Source organism: Amblyomma maculatum, chromosome 1 (genome assembly GCF_055883805.1).
Source record: "Amblyomma maculatum isolate TAMU_Amacu chromosome 1, ASM5588380v1, whole genome shotgun sequence".
In the NCBI taxonomy this organism is placed as follows: domain Eukaryota; kingdom Metazoa; phylum Arthropoda; class Arachnida; order Ixodida; family Ixodidae; genus Amblyomma; species Amblyomma maculatum.
The window spans coordinates 153660108-153677908 of record NC_139344.1 but is presented as its reverse complement, the minus strand read 5'-3'; the positions used below and the strand labels follow the sequence as shown (position 1 = coordinate 153677908).

General features: G+C 44.8%; 2 protein-coding genes across 10 annotated transcripts in view; one reads left to right on the top strand and one right to left on the bottom strand.

Moving 5' to 3' along the window:
* Positions 1–17801, top strand: part of LOC146204650 (uncharacterized) — a 116561-nt gene that overhangs the window by 37327 nt on the left and 61433 nt on the right. The window lies entirely within an intron of this gene.
* Positions 1–17801, bottom strand: part of LOC146204652 (queuosine 5'-phosphate N-glycosylase/hydrolase-like) — a 44299-nt gene that overhangs the window by 9699 nt on the left and 16799 nt on the right. For 6 of the 8 annotated variants that reach the window (XR_014703990.1, XR_014703989.1, XM_084589347.1 and 3 more), the window contains one exon: positions 12550–12626. Coding sequence is in view for 4 of the 8 variants with exons in the window: in XM_084589347.1 (XP_084445473.1) it covers positions 12550–12626 (77 nt within the window). In the remaining 4 variants the exon portion in view is untranslated. Of the gene's footprint in view, positions 1–12549; positions 12627–15852; positions 16032–16457; positions 16721–17801 lie in introns of those variants that run through there. The other 2 variants (XR_014703988.1, XR_014703991.1) reach the window with 2 other exon arrangements.

Here is a 17801-nt window from a genome sequence, read left to right as displayed (position 1 = left end):
TTGCGAAACTTTTCTGCCCGAGTCAAAAAGAATTCCATTTAAGCTTCCAGGAAAAAAAAAAAAAAATGCTAGAGTGGCCCTGCGCAATATAATACCATTTACCATATACCAGCTAGTACCACATCACTACTCTCTACAGTGACTTTCTGTTAGCTAGTGCCAAGTTACTGTATATCTGGCAGAACCACATGAATGGTTTGTGGGGTTTAATGTCCCAAAGCGACTCAGGCTATGAGAGACGCTGTAGTGGAGGACTCCGGAAATTTCGACCACCTGGGGTTCTTTAACGTGCACTGACATTCCACAACACACGGTCGCCTTGCTTTTCTCCTCCATCGAAAAGCGGTCGCCGAAGCCAGGATTCGATCCCGCATCCTTAGGAAGTGCCCTAACCACTGCGCCACCCCGGAGGGGTAACACATGAATGTGTCATGATAAACACAAAATAACATAAAAGGAACAGTTAAGGTCGCAATGAGCGACTGCAGGTGACAAATGCATCGGTCCCTGGTACTCGTGCTTTTTAACATCACACTATGCAGCACTGAACTGAATGCTCATACGAGCAAAAAGTAAAAACTCTAGGGGCACTTCGGACCACCAAAGAGCAATGAGGTGAAAGCCTTTATTGCAGGTGGTCTGATGCCCTCCACTATGGCACCTCCTTCCTCGTTTTCCTTACGGCTCGATTCAGGTATTCGCGGAGAAGTGTGAGATACTACGCCTTTTCTTTCCTGTAAACCAATTTGAAATGCTGCTGATGCTTGCTGTACTGCGTCTGCTTTTGTATGCTGTGTCACGTGGCGTTTGAGCAAACGCCAAATGAAAGGCGCTGCACTGACGACTGGATCGGGTTAACCTTCACATGTGCTCGAGTCGCCTGGTAACGTCATGACTGAATGTGATGTCATCATGGTGTAGGTTTCGGCCATGACATCATAGTAATCTGTCATTATCATCACTGTCACTAACTATCATTATCAATCAGTATCTATCACTAAGTTCTTCACTGACAGATTTAAAGGTAAACAGCACAACCATGCAACTGCTCGCAAGATTCCAATGACAGCTCTCGCATGTTGGAATGGGGACGGAGGAAAGCAGTAGCAATGTGAGTGGCAAGTATGTATTTCCTGGGGCGGCTGTGCTGGGCAGACAGAGCGGGAACATACGTGAAGACACAGGTGCCTTCACGGCCAGTCAAGCTCTAGCAGTGGTGGCATGAGTGCACAATTTCCCAGGCGAGGTGTCTCTGGCCACCCTCCTCACACCTCTCATAACCATGTTGCACGAACTGCAGCAGAGATGGTGGAGGCTGCTGCCACAGTTGCCCTATCAGTGCAATTGCAAAATGTTTTTTCCCCAAATTTATGACTACGAGAAATGGGGGTTTGCTGTAAACATTCCCACAGTGATTTCACTTATATGTACTCCTTATTTTGGTTTCCACTCTTCTTCACGCAGAAATTTCACAGAACCAAGAAATAAAACTGCAGACCTGTCTTAGGTTATAACTGGGTTTAAATGTATTCAATGAGGTAATCACCAATAGATTAAGAGGAAACCTAGACTTTAGTGAACAAAAAGGCCAGGCTGGATTTCAGGCACACCACTTGACCACAGCCGATGTTCACGGCATCAATCAGATGAAAGAGGAACCACAGAATATACCGTATTTACAGGTAAACAATTCCGTAATGAATATATGATGCGAGGGAAGAGTTTGTGTCAAGAATAAAAAGAAAAAAAATTCTGTCACGATTCCAACACAAGCTCACGATTATAACATGAAATCGTAACATTAAGGGCAACCATAGCTGGGGATGTGACAATAAAGGAGACTGCATTTAAAAATCCAAAAGAAAAGTATCCGAGTGGTTTATTCACTGTCACTACTCAGTTACTTATCGCTGTTCATGAACATGCCCCCACTCGTTTCCCCCCTCTTGATTAGACACGATTTGCTAAGCACTAAATGCTTTCTTCTCTTGCTTAGAATCCCCCATCGCTCCCTGCATGTTTTGCCCATTGGCCATGATCTAATGATATTAAACAGGAGAGTTCTAACCCTCAATAACTACACCTTTTTATTATTTTCTTTTTCACTTCCACCTTCTGGTCTTTCTCCATGGTTACCTTTTTTTTTAACCTTGCCTCATTTTACAGCCTTGAAGTTGCCAGAAATTTGCCTTCTCCTCGCAACTGGCTTGCCTGGTGGTAAAGCTATCTTGATGACCAGCAAAAAAAGTAAAGTGTTAAATTCAGATATTGCTTCTGAACATAGCATGAAGTGTTGTTTCAGTGATGCAATTACTAAAAATGTAACTCGTGCTATAATCGTATAAATATGGTAAGCAACCCCTACATACAACCTGCTTATATTACAAGCATTTGATTCAGTCTAAGCATCAATCATGCATGCATTACATAACCATGGCATAGAAAAAGAATATGTAGAAACGCTGTTAATAGTATATGAAAACCGCACAGCAGCCACAAGTCTTCTGCAGAAAAAGTTAACCCTGATCAGGAATGGTGGTAGTTTCCCCCACCCCCCCATAGTTCATCCTGTGTTTTGTGCACCCCTAATCCCACAAATTTAGCGGTAAGGGGGAGGGCAGAAGAGTTCAGGATTTCGTTACAGAATAGGTATTCAGCTCTAACCGAGGATGGCGACATTACCCTAGAAGCAAGGAACAATAATTTCAGAGATATCATTACTGAGTGCACGGTAGAAGTAGGCAGTAGGATAGTTAGAGAGGATACCGGTAAGCTGTCTAAGGAGACGAAAGATTTGATTAAGAAATGCCAGAGTATGAAAGCTTCCAATCCAACAGACCAGATCGAATTGGCCGAGATATCAAAGCTAATCAATAAGCGCAAGGTGGCCGATATAAGGAAGTATAACATGGAGAAAATTGAGCATGCTGTAAAGAACGGGGGAAGCCTTAAAGCGGTAAAGAAGAAATTGGGCATAGGCAAAAACTAGATGTATGCGATAAGGGACAAGGAGGGCAACGTCACGACAGAGGAGACGCTGACGTGACGACAGAGGAGAGACGGGGGACCGGCTCGCGTCGTCGGCTGCGCTTGCACGCCGTGCGGACCACGTGGCATGGTGACGTCACACCCCGTGATACGCTGACGTCACGACAGAGGAGAGACGGGGAACCGGCTCGCACCGTCGGCTGCGGTTGCACGCCGTGCGGACCGCGTGGTATGGTGACGTCACACCACGTGATACGCTTACGCCACGACAGAGGAGAAACGGGGACCGGCTCGTGCCGTCGGCTGCGGTTGCACGCTGTGCGGACCACGTGGTATAGCGCAGGTTTATATATAAAGGGGAGACGATTGCGCTCGCCTCCAGTAGACCCTCACAAAAGGTGGCAATGCCTCCAGGGAGTGCGGCCGAGCGGTGGAATGAAAAGCGAAGGCTGCGGCGTGCTGCAGAGAGCCCAGAAGAGCGGGAAGAACGTTTGGCCAAGGAGCGTGCTCGGCATGCAGCTCGGCGACAACGATGCTCCACTGATACGAGCAACGTAAAAGCACGTGTAACCAAGGAAAGAAAAGTTTAGCCAAGTGTAACCATGGAAAGCAGAGTTTAGCAATCAATATGCTTCGCATCTGACCAGGCTTAACCAAGCTAAGCCTCATCCATTTTTTTTTAGGGATCACACTGACCTCTGCACCATTGTTGACAAGGAACGGATTATGACAGGTCTTGTCAATTGCCACAAAAGGACCTCGCCGGGGTGGCGCAGTGGTTATGGCACACGACTACTGTTCTCAAGGACGCGGTATCGACTCCCGGCCTCGGCGGCCGCTTTTCGATCGAGGCGAAAAGCAAGGCGCCCGTGTGCTGTGCGATGTCAGTGCACGTTAAAGAACCCCAGGTGGTCGAAATTTTCGGAGTCCTCCACTACGGCGTCTCTCATAGCCTGAGTTGCTTTGGGACGTTAAACCCCACAAACCAAACCACAAAAGGTGGCTGCATTGGGGAGCCACGAGTTGCCACTAATGGTCTTGAGGGGTTTTTCCCAACCACGAGACGTGCACTTCATGGCAGGATGTAGGAATTGCCAGTCATACCAGCAGTGTTAAGTTATGGCTCTTTGTGCGCGATGGAAAGTGGTGACTGGGATATAGTGAATGTTCTCTTGGGACAGGCTCCTGAGTGTGTCAACTGAGGTAGTACGATCATCAGTACAGGCCTCGAGGCAGGAAATTGCCGAGTCTGCCAGTGGTGAGACAGCTGTGGCTAGCTGGAAGGCCACCTCATGAACCTGGTTGGTCAGCTCCATGGTTGTGTCACTGGCCGCTGGGAAAGCAAGATGCAGATGCTTGGGCATCAGCAAGAGCTGAAGAAGAGCTCTCGAAGCAGCAGAACATGGGTGGCGAGTCCTCACCGAGGAGCTGCCAAATCCGGTGAAGCAGTTGTGAAAGGCGACAGTCACCAAGGTCCACCAGTAAGGAGCTGCTGTAGGTGAGAGCGTTCTTACGCCATAGTTCTCTCGGGTACTTTGGTCTTGAGGTGCTGATGAGGGCATCTCCCACGAGTTTTTAAGAATATTCTACAGGTCACTGATCATGTCAGGAGAGAGCGCAGATACGACATGATTGTACTAAATCACCTTGTGAGGTGATGCAGTCAGTAGGGATGTGCACGGGCGGAAATTCTGAGTTCGAGCTAGCTTGGAATCTGTGTTACAGACCAGAGTCTGGCATGGCAACGTGTTCAGACTTAAAGGGCCCACGAAGAGCTATTTACGAAAACTAGAAAACGCACTCTAGATATAGGTATCCTATCAGTCCTCTTTGCAACACGCAAATTTTTACGCTAGTGTCAGTAATACCGAAAATATTGGCGATTGAAAATGACGCTCGTCCTCTGCACGCTTAACCCGACGCACGCCGGAGCGGAAGAAAAAAAATGAAAACAGGCTGAGACGGCACCCCACCACGTTCCATTCCGCCCGGGTCACCTGGGAGCATCCAGTGAGCGGGCACAACCAGCAAGCCCCGATGACATCATTTGGAAGGTTTGCGCGGGGGAACGTGTCGCCCTAATCAGTTGAGAGCTTTAACCAGGAGCACTTTTTAAAAATTAGTTGTCAATTGTCTCCATGCAATGTGTTTAAATTTGACTCGAATACTCACAAAGACCATCTCTATGGATTTCTTTCACTAGAATATTAGAGCAAATATCGTTTTAATGGCCCCTTACGGCCCTGGTCTGGCCCAGAATGATACAGAAAGAAATAATTTCCAAATAATGAGTTGACCTTGAAAGACCTTGAAATGCTCAGTTGTCATATTTAAGATTGAAATTTGTAGAATATATAGAGGCACAGCACAACATAGAATTTTTATTTTTAATGTTATTATGCAAGAACAATTTAGTCATTGATGAATGCTTAAGACATTTGTGGCACTCCTGAATTGTGAATCCAGCAACGCTGAAGTTCTTTTCACTGTTGTAACTTGTGGCTGCAATGAATTATGTGTTCTTTGCAAGAAAGGCGAGATTTGGGTTCATGGTTTCCTCACTTCACCTCTGAGCAAGGGGTTGATTTTGTGGCCAAGTACTCGGTAAGCTTATCTTGCTCACTGTGCCTTTCATGGCACCGACAAGGCCGTGGATCGCAGATGCTTTGACTAGGTGTTACGGCCCATTTCTACTGAGGCTTGTCGAGGCCTGGCACAACACAGACGTGGAAGAGCTGACAGCATACCCCGAATCTGGAAACTGATACCTAAACATCTGCCGAAGAGGAAGAGACAAAAGTAAAAATTTGATAGCCCACAAGCAGCCCTATTGCTTGGTCGTTGACAGCTAGCAAAGATCTGTTCATGCCAGGGGTGTGTAGTGTAAAGGTGCATAACATCTGTATAGAGAATTCAGACACTTGTGTGGTAAGGATGCTGCAAAAAACTGCTGTATTGTGACTCCTAGCACACCACAACCACATTCGTGCCTTTAAAAAAGTTGTGAATACTCGAGATTGGTGTGTCTGGCCTGCCCCCCCCCCCCCCCCCCTCCAAGCTTGAGGCACACAGGACTTCTGAGCGGCCAAAGTACGAGCTTTTGGGCCAAACCGAGCCCTCGCACACCTTTAGCGGTGAGGGCCGAATTGTGCCTCAGTCTGGAGAAACCACACTTGCGGGTTCTGGGGTCAGAAGGGTGAAAGGCAAAGTTGCAACGATGAAACGTTCTGCAAGAGTAAGGGCGGCTCTGTAGAGCAGGTGCCGGCTTCAGTCATCCTCTAGTCCTAGGTAATCAGTTGTAGATGCGGTGCTCTAGGCCGCAAGGAAAAATAAGCTTCCCACACATTTTAAGGCATAACCAAACTGAGCTGTGGCACCAGGTGCCTCCGACCCAGTGCATTCTTTGTTGTCCTCCTCTTGTGCAGCCGCGCTTAAGGCACGGCCAAAGAAGGATGCTGCAAGGGTAGTTTTTCTAACCAATTGTTCCAGTTTATTTTTATGTTGCGCTTCTGTACTCTGAAATTTCTGGAACTCAGAGGTGAGTACTATAACTGTCGCAGCGTTCAACAAATTTTTTTATTACAGTTCTGTATTCTCTGCATGAACGAGACAAATTTATTTAAAAAAAAAAGGAAATGAATACATAACTCCTCAGGGCTGTTTCTTGGACTAGTTAGTGGGGTTTACTCAGTGACTTGAAAGAGACGCAGGGCAAAGCGCTAACTTGCAAATGAAGTTTATTTGGAGCGAATAAACATATATATATAGAGGAAAGCACTAAAAAAAATATGAGGCACATTTGATTCTCAAGAATGCAGCTGTATGCGTTAATTGGTACTTCATCAGTGAATCTGTCAGAAAAGGAAATTGCATTCCTCGATGGTCATGGCATGAATGTGCAATGAGTTAAACTCTGCCTTTAAGGTCATGGCATGACAACGTTAATGGCGCCAGTTGCCGGTTTTCCTTGTGGACCTTTGTGTAGACACACTTTGCCACTCGCTCGTCAGAAGCTTTTAACTTGTGGCCGCATTGTCCCATACATAGTCGCAAGATACCACGTTATAAAACCACCGCGGCAAAGATCTAAAGCACCATTTTAACCAAGCCACACAAAAATATCTTCGTGGCCTAGGGCTCGAATGCCTTAACTCAAGATCTAGGGGTCCTGAAGGGCTGGATTCAGATTTCACCTTTCCATGTCACAGGCGAAGCCTGTGTTGGCAGCGCCTGCCAATTCGGCCATGCCACGTCTCATGCCATCACACAACTCAATGACTAGTCATGCATGACCATGTCGTCTGCCAGCTACCACTTGTCAGAGCCATGCCCAGAATTTTTGCTCACAATGCGGACAATGGCTTTTCTTGGGGACGAAGCCTTTAATGGTGCTGAATTAAAATAAGGTGTTTAAGAGTTTAATATCCTGTTGCTACATTTGAGCAATCAGGTGCCTTCACTGGGCATCCCCCTTCTCCACTTGTATAGGAGAAGAGGGAGAGGACAGATTAATGATGTATTCCAGTGGATGAGCAGGAGCACTCCCAAAAGTTATCTCACAAGAGATGAAGCTTCCAATGGGAGAACTAGGGTTGGAACACCTTCATCCAGCGATAGAACTATACTCGGGGACACCTTTTCTTGGCAATGAAGCCAAAGCTACAGAGCCAAAACGCACCATCTTCCTACGCAGCTGAATATAGTCCCTAGTTACATGAGTAGTTTCTGCAAAAACAAATTGAAATCTTAGCGCTAGTTATTTACGGTATATTTTTTATAACAGAACTGATTTTTCGAAATGAAGCTATTATGCCTAAAACACTTGTCTTGGTTCCACCGAGTTTTCCTCTGCGATGTCTGTCGCGGGTTTTAGAGACATCCCGACTTTGCAAACAAGATGGCGACTGCCGCCTGTTCGGGTCGTTCCGGTTCTGGTTCGTTCACTCCGCAACGACTTGAAGCGTTTTTACCACACAAGATTCGACTCAAGTTCAAGAGACGCTGGCTGTCGAATCAAACGAAAGAAATGATCTGCAACGTCTATGCAGGCCGAAAGCCGCGCGGTCGGACTACATGGCGGAGCGACACGTTTAAAGGTCCCGCCTCCCTACCTTTGCGCCCATTGCCAAGAAAAAGTGTCCCCGAGTATAGTGCGGTTTCTTAGCACCAAGAATAGTCAAGAGCAGTCCAGGCTGCACTTCAAACACAAGTTTGAAGGACGTCGTCTGACATCAAAAACACTGCATAATTGCTGTTGCACTCCTTTTAGCAGAACATTTTTGAGAACACTGCAGAATCTGCACTGGAGAAATGCATAAGCATGCTCATTGCTGTGTTGTCCGCAAGCTGTGTCAGCGGGATTCCACGAGTAACAGACACTGCGCCTTTCCTTTCCTGTAAACCAATTATAGAAGGGTGGTGAACTGTGATGCATTCAATGGAACACTGGTTGTGTTCGATAAGGGGCGTGCGATGTACCATGTGCAGCAGCAATGCTCAGGCGTTCGCATTTCTCCACTGCAGATTCTGCAGCGCTCTCGAAATTTTTCAGATTGAAGTTGGCTGATTACTTCTATTTACAAACTTTCTAACCATTCCTACCATTTGTGCACGCAAATCACGCCCTTTCCCGCTCGTTCACGTTTCAAGCATTTCAAATTTGCCGCCACTGGAAGTCAGTACTACGCGACCTGTCTGGATGTCGCCATTACCCCTCTAATTAATTACCTAGTTAACCCACATGCATCATATTATTTCCCCAGCAAGATTTCTTGGTCCTCTATCTAATGCAACCATTCTTTTTCTTATAACTTGTTTCGTTCAAATGTAATTGTGATGACAATTCTGGTGACATGAAACTGCAGACATACCTACATAATGCTGACGCATTAAAATGGTAGTGACAAAGCATTACTGCCCTGTGCAGTCAAACCTATTTGACACATGGTGCCTCTGTTGCCACAGAGGACATGGGCTCAACTTCAATGTCTTAGCTGTGAGAAGCCAAGGAAATGGAGGTTAGCATTTCATTTACAATAATGCCAGTCACAATACTGCGGTCTGGCTAGCGGTGGTGATCGTTCAAGGGACAGAACATGCACACCCTCTTTTGGCATGCTACTGCACTGCTCCTCACTACTTGGCATCTCTGCTCCCATCCGCCTAATGCAATGAACTATACGAGTACTGATGCGACAGCATTTGCTGACCGTGAAGAATGTCGGGCATTCAGCGTCAGTGTCCATGCGAAGCCTTCGCCTTGTAACTGTGGCAGGTGGTGTTAAGAGGTATTTCGCGCCCTCCATTAATGGAAGAGAAGGGAGATATTTGGACAGGAAAGATGCAGCAAAGTTGAACCAAAAGCCACGACGAATAGAAATAGAATATAATAAGGATTGGAATTATTGGAGAGTGAAAAAAACGATGGAATTAAAATTGGATTGGTTGAAATGTTCCAAAGTGACTCTGGCTATGAGGGACGCTGTAGTGGAGGGCTGCAGATAATTATGACTAAGTGAGGTTCTTGAATGTATGCACTCTGAAATCGCACAGCACGTGGGCATCTTGCATTATGTCTCCATTGTAACATGGCAAGGATCGAATCCGGGTTTCCAGGCTCTGTAGTCAAGCACCCAATGACCAAGCCACCACGGTGCACAATGAGAATAGTAAATACATTGGTGAGTGAATTTCTTCTGCAGTCAGTCGAACTAACCGTCCTTAAATCCCTAAATATGTTTTTCCTACAACAAAACTTCCTATGAAAATGCTCTTCATGAACTGTTCCCAGCACTGAGGGCTGTCAGGCATTGCCCCTAGTATGTGGGCCATTCACTTCTGATCTCTTCAGTAGGCACTCCAATCCTGAGTGACCTTAGTACATTGCTGCAGAAGTGGTGGCTGCTGGAGACAGGATAAAATAGAAAAAGGTCCAATGGACTTATTTTCAGTAATGCTACTGCACATGTGTGAAGCCTCCTCCTCTATTTCTACATAGTGGGGCAGAAGTTCACTGCGAGTGCGAAATCCATGAAAGACGTCTTCTGGGTCATTGACGCGACAAACTGTTGCGCAATAATTACATGCATTGCTAGCATGTACTCGGCCCTCAGGACCACATACATTGTCCCTGCCTGCTATTGCAACAAACGAAAAGACGCTGTCAGGTTTGCCTTCTAACAGATCAAGTGCCGCTTGGAAAATAAACCCACCCTACTATTGTGAAAGAATTTCTGCAGAAAATATGTGAGGGAGCCCCGGTAACCCGCCCTGCCAAACATACCTTGCCTGACGTCTGCAAGAAGAGGCGCGACTGGAAAAAGGTCTATAGCAGAGCTACATTGCATGTGCTTAACAAAGTTGTTTGCTGGGTTAACTAGTATAGCATCCTAAAATTTGAAAGTGCTTCGAAAGACAAGGACAAGAGAAGTGGACGAGACAAAAGCGTTTGTCCTGTCCACCTCTCTCGTCCTTATCTTTCTTAGCACTTTCAAATTTTAAGACTGCAAGTGCTGTTGTGTATAGCAATAAATCTGGGTATTCATAATTTGTCTGTTTTTTATTTTGTTGGCTATTCATGACAAGCTTACAGAGGGGTATTTACATGACCTCACACATGCCGTTTTATTGCCCCGAAGATGGCTTTTGCGAAGAAATCCGGAGTAAATTGTGGTGAGCCAATGAGACATGCATAGCAGTTTTTTGCAACGCTCCATGAACAGCAAAATGGTGGCCACTGTGATGTTGGTGAATAGACCAAGCATGCACACAGTTTTATGTAATGTGAACCAAGGATTAAAAAAAAAAAAAAAAAAAGCGGAGCACTGCAGCTGACTGAAACTGACGACATATTATTCGTCTTCGTGTAGTTCTGTTTGGAGTACTCCTTATATTTTATGTAACTGGTTAATTAGCTGAGATTAATTATTCTAATTTTTTTTAATATTCAGTTTAGGCCCAAGTACCCTTCATTAAGTTCTAGAGGGTGTTCACGTACAAATGACCCAGTTTTTTCTACTAACGTACTTCCTGCATGATTGTTTTTTCCAGCATTTAAACAAAGTGCACAAATATGAAAGGAAAAGAAAATACCAAATGACTGCGGTCTTGCTCTGCTATTAGTTTGAACTATCCGAATTCAGGTTTTATCTTGCATGAAAAATGACAGAATCCTCTTCATGAGTATGCGGCTTCCGCCTACGCTGAAAATCCGGAAAGCCTGTCTTTTTTTTTTCCTTTTTATTTCAAATCAATGAAGCATACACGCCCGCCGTTTCAAAGTGAGCAGCCAACACCACTGTCAGCCAACTCGGACAAAGATTTTGTTAAGCTGTCCCACTGACAAAATTTGGCTATGGCAAACACGATGATGGTCCCCAAATTTGGTCCAAACTACCCTCAAAATTTGACTTCATCTGATTTGGACCAAAACAGACGTTCAGGCTAATGCAGCTATGTCAAGTGACTTCCAAATTTAGTCCAGGCCACTCTCTGCTGAAGCTGGATTCAGTTTATTGACAGGCACACTGGACAGCACTCAAAATATTGCTATGTCGCTAATGCGATCATGGATGTAACAATACAATAAAATAAGGTGAGCGCTTGTCAAAGAACAGAGAGCATGTGCAATTAAAAAAATCATTGACATTTTCCCGAGACGTGGTTACAGGGATGACAGTGTTTCATCGCAAGAGATCCCTTCAGTTGTTTTTATGCAATTTCAGTGCCAAATTACAATAAATCCTTGATTCTTGGATATTATAGTGCTCGATCTATACTAAGTAAGACATTTTTCATTTACACCATAATCTAATTTAGTACATATTGTTACATTTTGGTCCATGTTTTGTCTCTTTACAGGTCCGACAGGCACATTAAAGTGCAAGGTTCTTAGTAACAATAGTGCAGCACTAGTGCTGTGTAGCTGTGCACTGTGAACTATCAGACATAAAAGGCCACTTCTTGAAGGCCTTTTTGGTGTCCATGGGATCGAAGCATAAGTTATAGTCCTGTACATTGTTGATAAATTCAGCCTAGCCCCACCATCCACTGGTTGTCCTGGTTAAGTGAGTTGGTAGACAAACTGCCCCACATGAGCAACGGTCCAAGGTTCACTCCTTGGACCACGTCAAATTTTTCACTATTGAAGCTTCTGGAAAACTTGTATAGCTTTTCTTTTTACCTGTATGGCAGCACTTATGTGGGTGCTAATAAGTAAGTCTACTTTATCTTAAGTGTTTCCACTAAGTATACATTTGACTGATCCAGCAGCCTATTGCGTGGTACTGCTTTCTTTGATACATGTCGCATAATTCAGCACTCTGCCGGAGACTAGCACTGCACTTGCTGCTAATCATATTGCTGTAACGCACGTAGCTCAGCCAGAATGTTCTCCTCAGTTGAGCAAACCAACCATTTTCTGGTCCGAGCATTTCAGCAATAAAAAAAATTAGTGGACAACACACTTTGAAACAAAATTATCTTTATTATTTCAATCAGTAAGCTACTATCATTTGCTTACCATGCATGAAACATTTTGTAGATTTTGAACTGTATACTCACAAGATGAGTTAAAACGGTTCCAAGTGATAACAGCTACAAGTGAATGGCAGCCATCCTTCCACCAGTGTTCTTGTGATCTGCAAAGAGCAAGCCTCCGGAAGTGAAAGCTGCATGGGCCACAATTTCCACACAAAGTCCTGTATCAAGGCATTTCTAGAACAAAAGAGTTTATTCTAGTAATGTTGATAGGCAGTTCATTGAAAGGTTTTGCAGACACAGCTGCTTCTAGCCAAGGAGCTTCAATTTCTTGAGGTGTATTACCATTTTGTTTTCGTTCATGAACGTGCCACAGAATACATATCTTTATCTGCCAACGGAATTTTTTTTTTTTTTGGTACTTCGTTCTTTTCAAGGCTGAAGCAGTACAGGAAAGATAAGGGCTGCAAAACAGATTGATCTTGTGGTAAAGTATGTGAAGTAAATGAAATAGGCTTCTGCCACAGCAAAAACCCTCCACCTAGTAAACAATCTATTTCACTCCGGCAATGTAGTTATATGAGAAAGCAATTGCGACTGGCTTTAGCGGCAGTAATATGTGTGGGTCTCAGAACGGACATGTGTACAGTACTACAGTTTGCAGCAGTTTGGATTTTTATGGAACATTTTTTTGAACCCGCAAAACCGAAATAAAAATTCGCCTCAAGCAACCTGGTGCGCAGTTCCCCTTCAAGTCAGCTGAATAGTGCAAAGAAAGATTGTTGGTGTGTGGCATAGACACCATGACTACCGTTTTTTTTTTTTTTTTTTTTTTTTTTGCAGTTTTTCGAAGTACATAGGCGAAAATCTAGAGCTAAAAATACGAATTAAAAACGTACAACCTACAAAAAAACTCCGTGCTTCAGGTTGGGCACAGATGCAAAGAGCGACGTGTCAAAGAACGCAAACAAAAGAAAACTAAGCGCTGTAAAAGCTGATCCATAGCCTCCTCTATTTTTTTGTGCCTGCCGGATGCGCCCTCCGCGGCCGTCGACGCGACTCTGCTGCTACGCCACTTAGAGCCGAGTGGTGGCGCTAGTCACGTTGGGGTTCGGAAATGCGGTTTTGTGCCTAAAATCAGAGGTACAGTCGACATTAGAAACAAATTAGAGATCCGTTGGACGATTAGCACTAGGTGCCCACGGCAAAACTACAAATGAGGCGGTACAGGGAGATATGGGCTGGGCATCTTTCGAAGTACGGGAAGCTCAGAGTAAAATATTATATGAGGAACGCCTGAGGAAATTGGACAGTAACAGATGGGCAGCTAAGGTATTTAAATACCTGTACCTAAAAAGCGTTGACTCACAGTGGAGGAAAAGATCTAGGAAACTAACTAGTAAGTATGCTAGTAACAAGGACGGAGAAATAAAGAGCATTAAGCAACAGGTGAAAAACACAGAAGGTAAAAATTGGATAAATTCGATGGGAAAAAAACAGAGTGTGGAATTATACCGAAAGTGGAAAATGCAGATCAGGAAGGAAGATTTCTTTGATAACTCAAGAGGCAGTGCCCTACTTTTTGAAGCTAGATCAGGGTGCCTTAGAACACGCAGCTACAAAAAGAAGTTTAACAATGGAGATGACGCATGCGCTGTATGTGGAAACTGCAGTGAAACAATTGACCATATTATACTCGAATGCAATGGTATCCATCCGGAAGTTGATGCAGGCGCAGTCACTGTTCCTGAAGCTCTGGGGTTTAGAGATAACAGTGGCCGGGTGAATAAACCGGCGGTGGAAACTAGCAAAAAACGGCTGGAAGATTGGTGGCTTAAAAGCAGAGAAGTGACATAATGTTAGTAATGTAGGAGCAAAATTTAATAAATAGAATGATGGTTTAGTTAACCATTTTAAATCAATAATTAAGATATATGGAGAAAAATGAGCATGATAGCTACTGCTACCACCCCGTTTCAAAGGGGACGCTCCTATATTCCATCCATCCATCCATCCATTCGTCTGCATTCGCCGCGGCTGCACCACGCAGTCGCTCCGTCGCGCTCGCGCGTATTTTGATCCTTATACACTCATGATTCACTCTCTTTGTCTCACACGTGCAAAAACTTAACCTTGCTGGCGTTCGTTATTGTGACAGCACTGCTTAGACGCTAAATTCATGCGTCAGGGACCCAAAAATCGGTGACGATCAACGCATGCGGTACCATCTGCTCCCTTCCAACGGTGAGCCAAGAATTGTTTTGTCTGGATAGCAATAATGTTATTTGCAGCCTGCCTAAATCTGCCTGTGGTGTACTCTGTCTGTAATTCGATCAATATTAGTGGTCGCATTTTCTCAGACTGCCAGTCCTTAGTTTTGTTGTTGTGCTTGTGCTCGATGAACTTGTGCTTGCACGGAACTTTTTAAGTATACGATTGTAATATCAAAGCGCATTATTAAGCCGCTGACAGTTGCCTTGCAGGTACTTAATGGCATACTGCTGTGTGCCACGTTGCCGCTCAGGTGGGAAAAGCAAGATTCCAGGAATCTCGTTCCACGAAATTCCGGCGGACACGGCGCTACGGGAGCAGTGGTTGAAAGCCATACGGAGGGACAACTGGGTGCCGAACAGAACCTCGAATTATTCAAGAGTGTGTAGCCGGCACTTCAAGGAAGCCGACTTTGCGGAGGGCAAACGGCACCGCCTCAAGAAAGGTGTGCCCTCCTTGTTTCCAGAATACCCTTCGTACATGAAGCCAAGGCAGTTATTACATCAAAGGAGTACAGAAAGCATCGGGAAAAGGGCGTTTCCGAAAACCAACTAAAAGGAACCTGAGCCGGCTACAAAGCGGCAGAAGTTCCAGGACGGCACAGAAACAGAAATGTCAGAGGACAATTATCAAGAGGCCAGCCCATCTTATCCAGAAAGAGATGAACAGGCCAAACCTGAAAATGAAATGGAACCGCAGGAAGCTCCAAATAGTACACATGCGAATTTTTCACACCAAGCACTTCAAGTGAATGTTGGAGTGTCCAGCTTACTTGCAAATGAAAGAGCAAGATCGAAACGCAGAGAAAAGGATCTCAAAAAACAGGTTGAAAAGCTTCGACGCACTGTAGACCACTACAAAACAGACCTTGAAAAATTGAAAAATGATTGCAATTTCGGTAATCTGCAGTACATTCGTCAGCAGGCAGAGGAGAAGAATATTTCCGCTCTTTTTTTATGGGATCAAATTGTTCACTTTCGCCGCAAAAAACAAACTTGGACTGAAGACGTAGTGCGCCATTGCATCGTGCTGCGCCACCTCTCCACAAAAGCTTACGAGCACGCAAGGAGGGAGATGTTACTCAAGCTACCTAGCAGAGCTACCCTTTTGAATTACCTTGGGAGCAGCTCGGGTGAGACAGGTGCTACTGCTATTCGCGTGAATATTCATGCATGTACCCTTCAGCATACGTTTCAGAATCAGCCAGCTTGGAAAAATTATTCGTGGACGCTATTACACTGGGCAGGAAATTCACAGAAAAATGCGGAACCTGCTTCACGAGCGGCGCGCGACCATCAATGCGCTCTTGAAACTGCATGCGCAGCACCCGTACGTGAGTGGCGCCCCCACCACGATGAGTGGTTGCGTCGCGCGACTGCAGCGACGGCGCGCTCCCGTTGTTCGCTCCGGGATCCGGCAGGCACAGAAAAAATAGAGGAGGTGTCGATTACTTCAAATCTTGCGTGCACGTTTCTGTACAGTCCTGTCGTTTTTCAGAGAATAACTGGCACTTTTTACATCGGAAACAATAAATTACTTTCTTCCTGCCGATACATTCCGAACATGCTTTTAGTGCGCTCGCCCAAGTTCCGTACTTGCCCCCACGCATTGACATTATAAATGGCATTGAACCATTTTAACCTCGCAGAAGCCGCTAAAATCACTGTACTCTCCTAAGCTCGTTTCCGATGCACGGACATTTTAAACAGGAGCGAACTTACCAAGATGAGGTGAATTGCGCGTATCGGTGGTCTCGGTTCGTCGAGGTTGCAAGTGTACGACAACAATGCTTTAGCACAGCGTTTAAGGGTCTGGTTGCCGACTTATAAAAACTGAGAAAGCATATGATAACCACAGCGGTAAAGAGGAAATGTAACAGCATAACAACAGCACATATTTCTGCCTCTAACGCCGAACCACTTGCCGGACGTTATATGCTTCAAGCACGGCGCCATGAAGAAAATCCAAAAGCGAATGCAGCAAGGTATGCAGCGCCACTACTCGAAATTACAGCAATTACAACTTCATGGAAAATATCAGTTACCAAAAAAAGTTCCCTTCTGAATGACATCTAACATCAATTCAACATTTAGAACTGTATTCTTGTTGAGAAAGCTTAGTTTGTTGCATCCTAAATAGAGAAAAAAAAATGATTCGTTAAAATTTGGTAAGTGCCGCCTTCTGCAGTTCTGCACCGCTCGCAAATGCAGTTTCGGCGCCCTATTTGAAATACTTATTTTAAACGAGTGCATGTTTGCGCAGATAGACCTCGCAAGGGCTGCTTTGCTTTATCGAGACATTTGACGCACGACATGTAGCAGGGATCGCAAGGCACATCCGCGCAGACCTGTGAGAAACCAGTGGAAATGTGAAGATATTCCCTTGCTCCTTTTTCTTCTCGCAAGCAATATTCCAAGCACAAATAGAAGTGACTATGAAAATACTTCGCAGAGCCCAAAAGGAAGAATACACTGACGCTGAACAGTCAAATTACGAATCCAACTGGATTGACATGTTGGAAAACAAGCGGCTAATTTGAGCCTGGCAGTTTTGTTGATGTGTTCAACTGACAGCAAAGCATCCTAACTACTGGCATCAACTAGAGCACAACTCACCCGTGATTTTTTTTTTTTTTTTTTTACTTTTTACAGGGACTCAAGCTATACAAATCTTTTATAAATGCACTAAACAAAGCGGCGCAAGCATAGAAACAAGCGATAGTTTGTTTTGTCTCGCACTCTTATTTTTTCCTTCATGCATGAGCGCCCACACACTAGGAGGATGAAAATCCTGCAGGTTATGCACCTGTATGGATATGAACGAGGAATGACAAATGATGCAGCATATGTCCAAATAAAGGCACATAATGCTCTTGGAGAGCCTATAGAAACTCTCAAATTGAAATAATCTTATACTACAATCCTTCTTTTCTTCTGGACGAACACAATGCTTATAAAATATGTTCGCAAAATATGGTCTGTAATGCAAGCAACTTTCCTGTCATCAGCAGGACATCCGCGGCTATGCATCTAAAACTTGCAGCCACTGTGGGGAAGCAATATGAA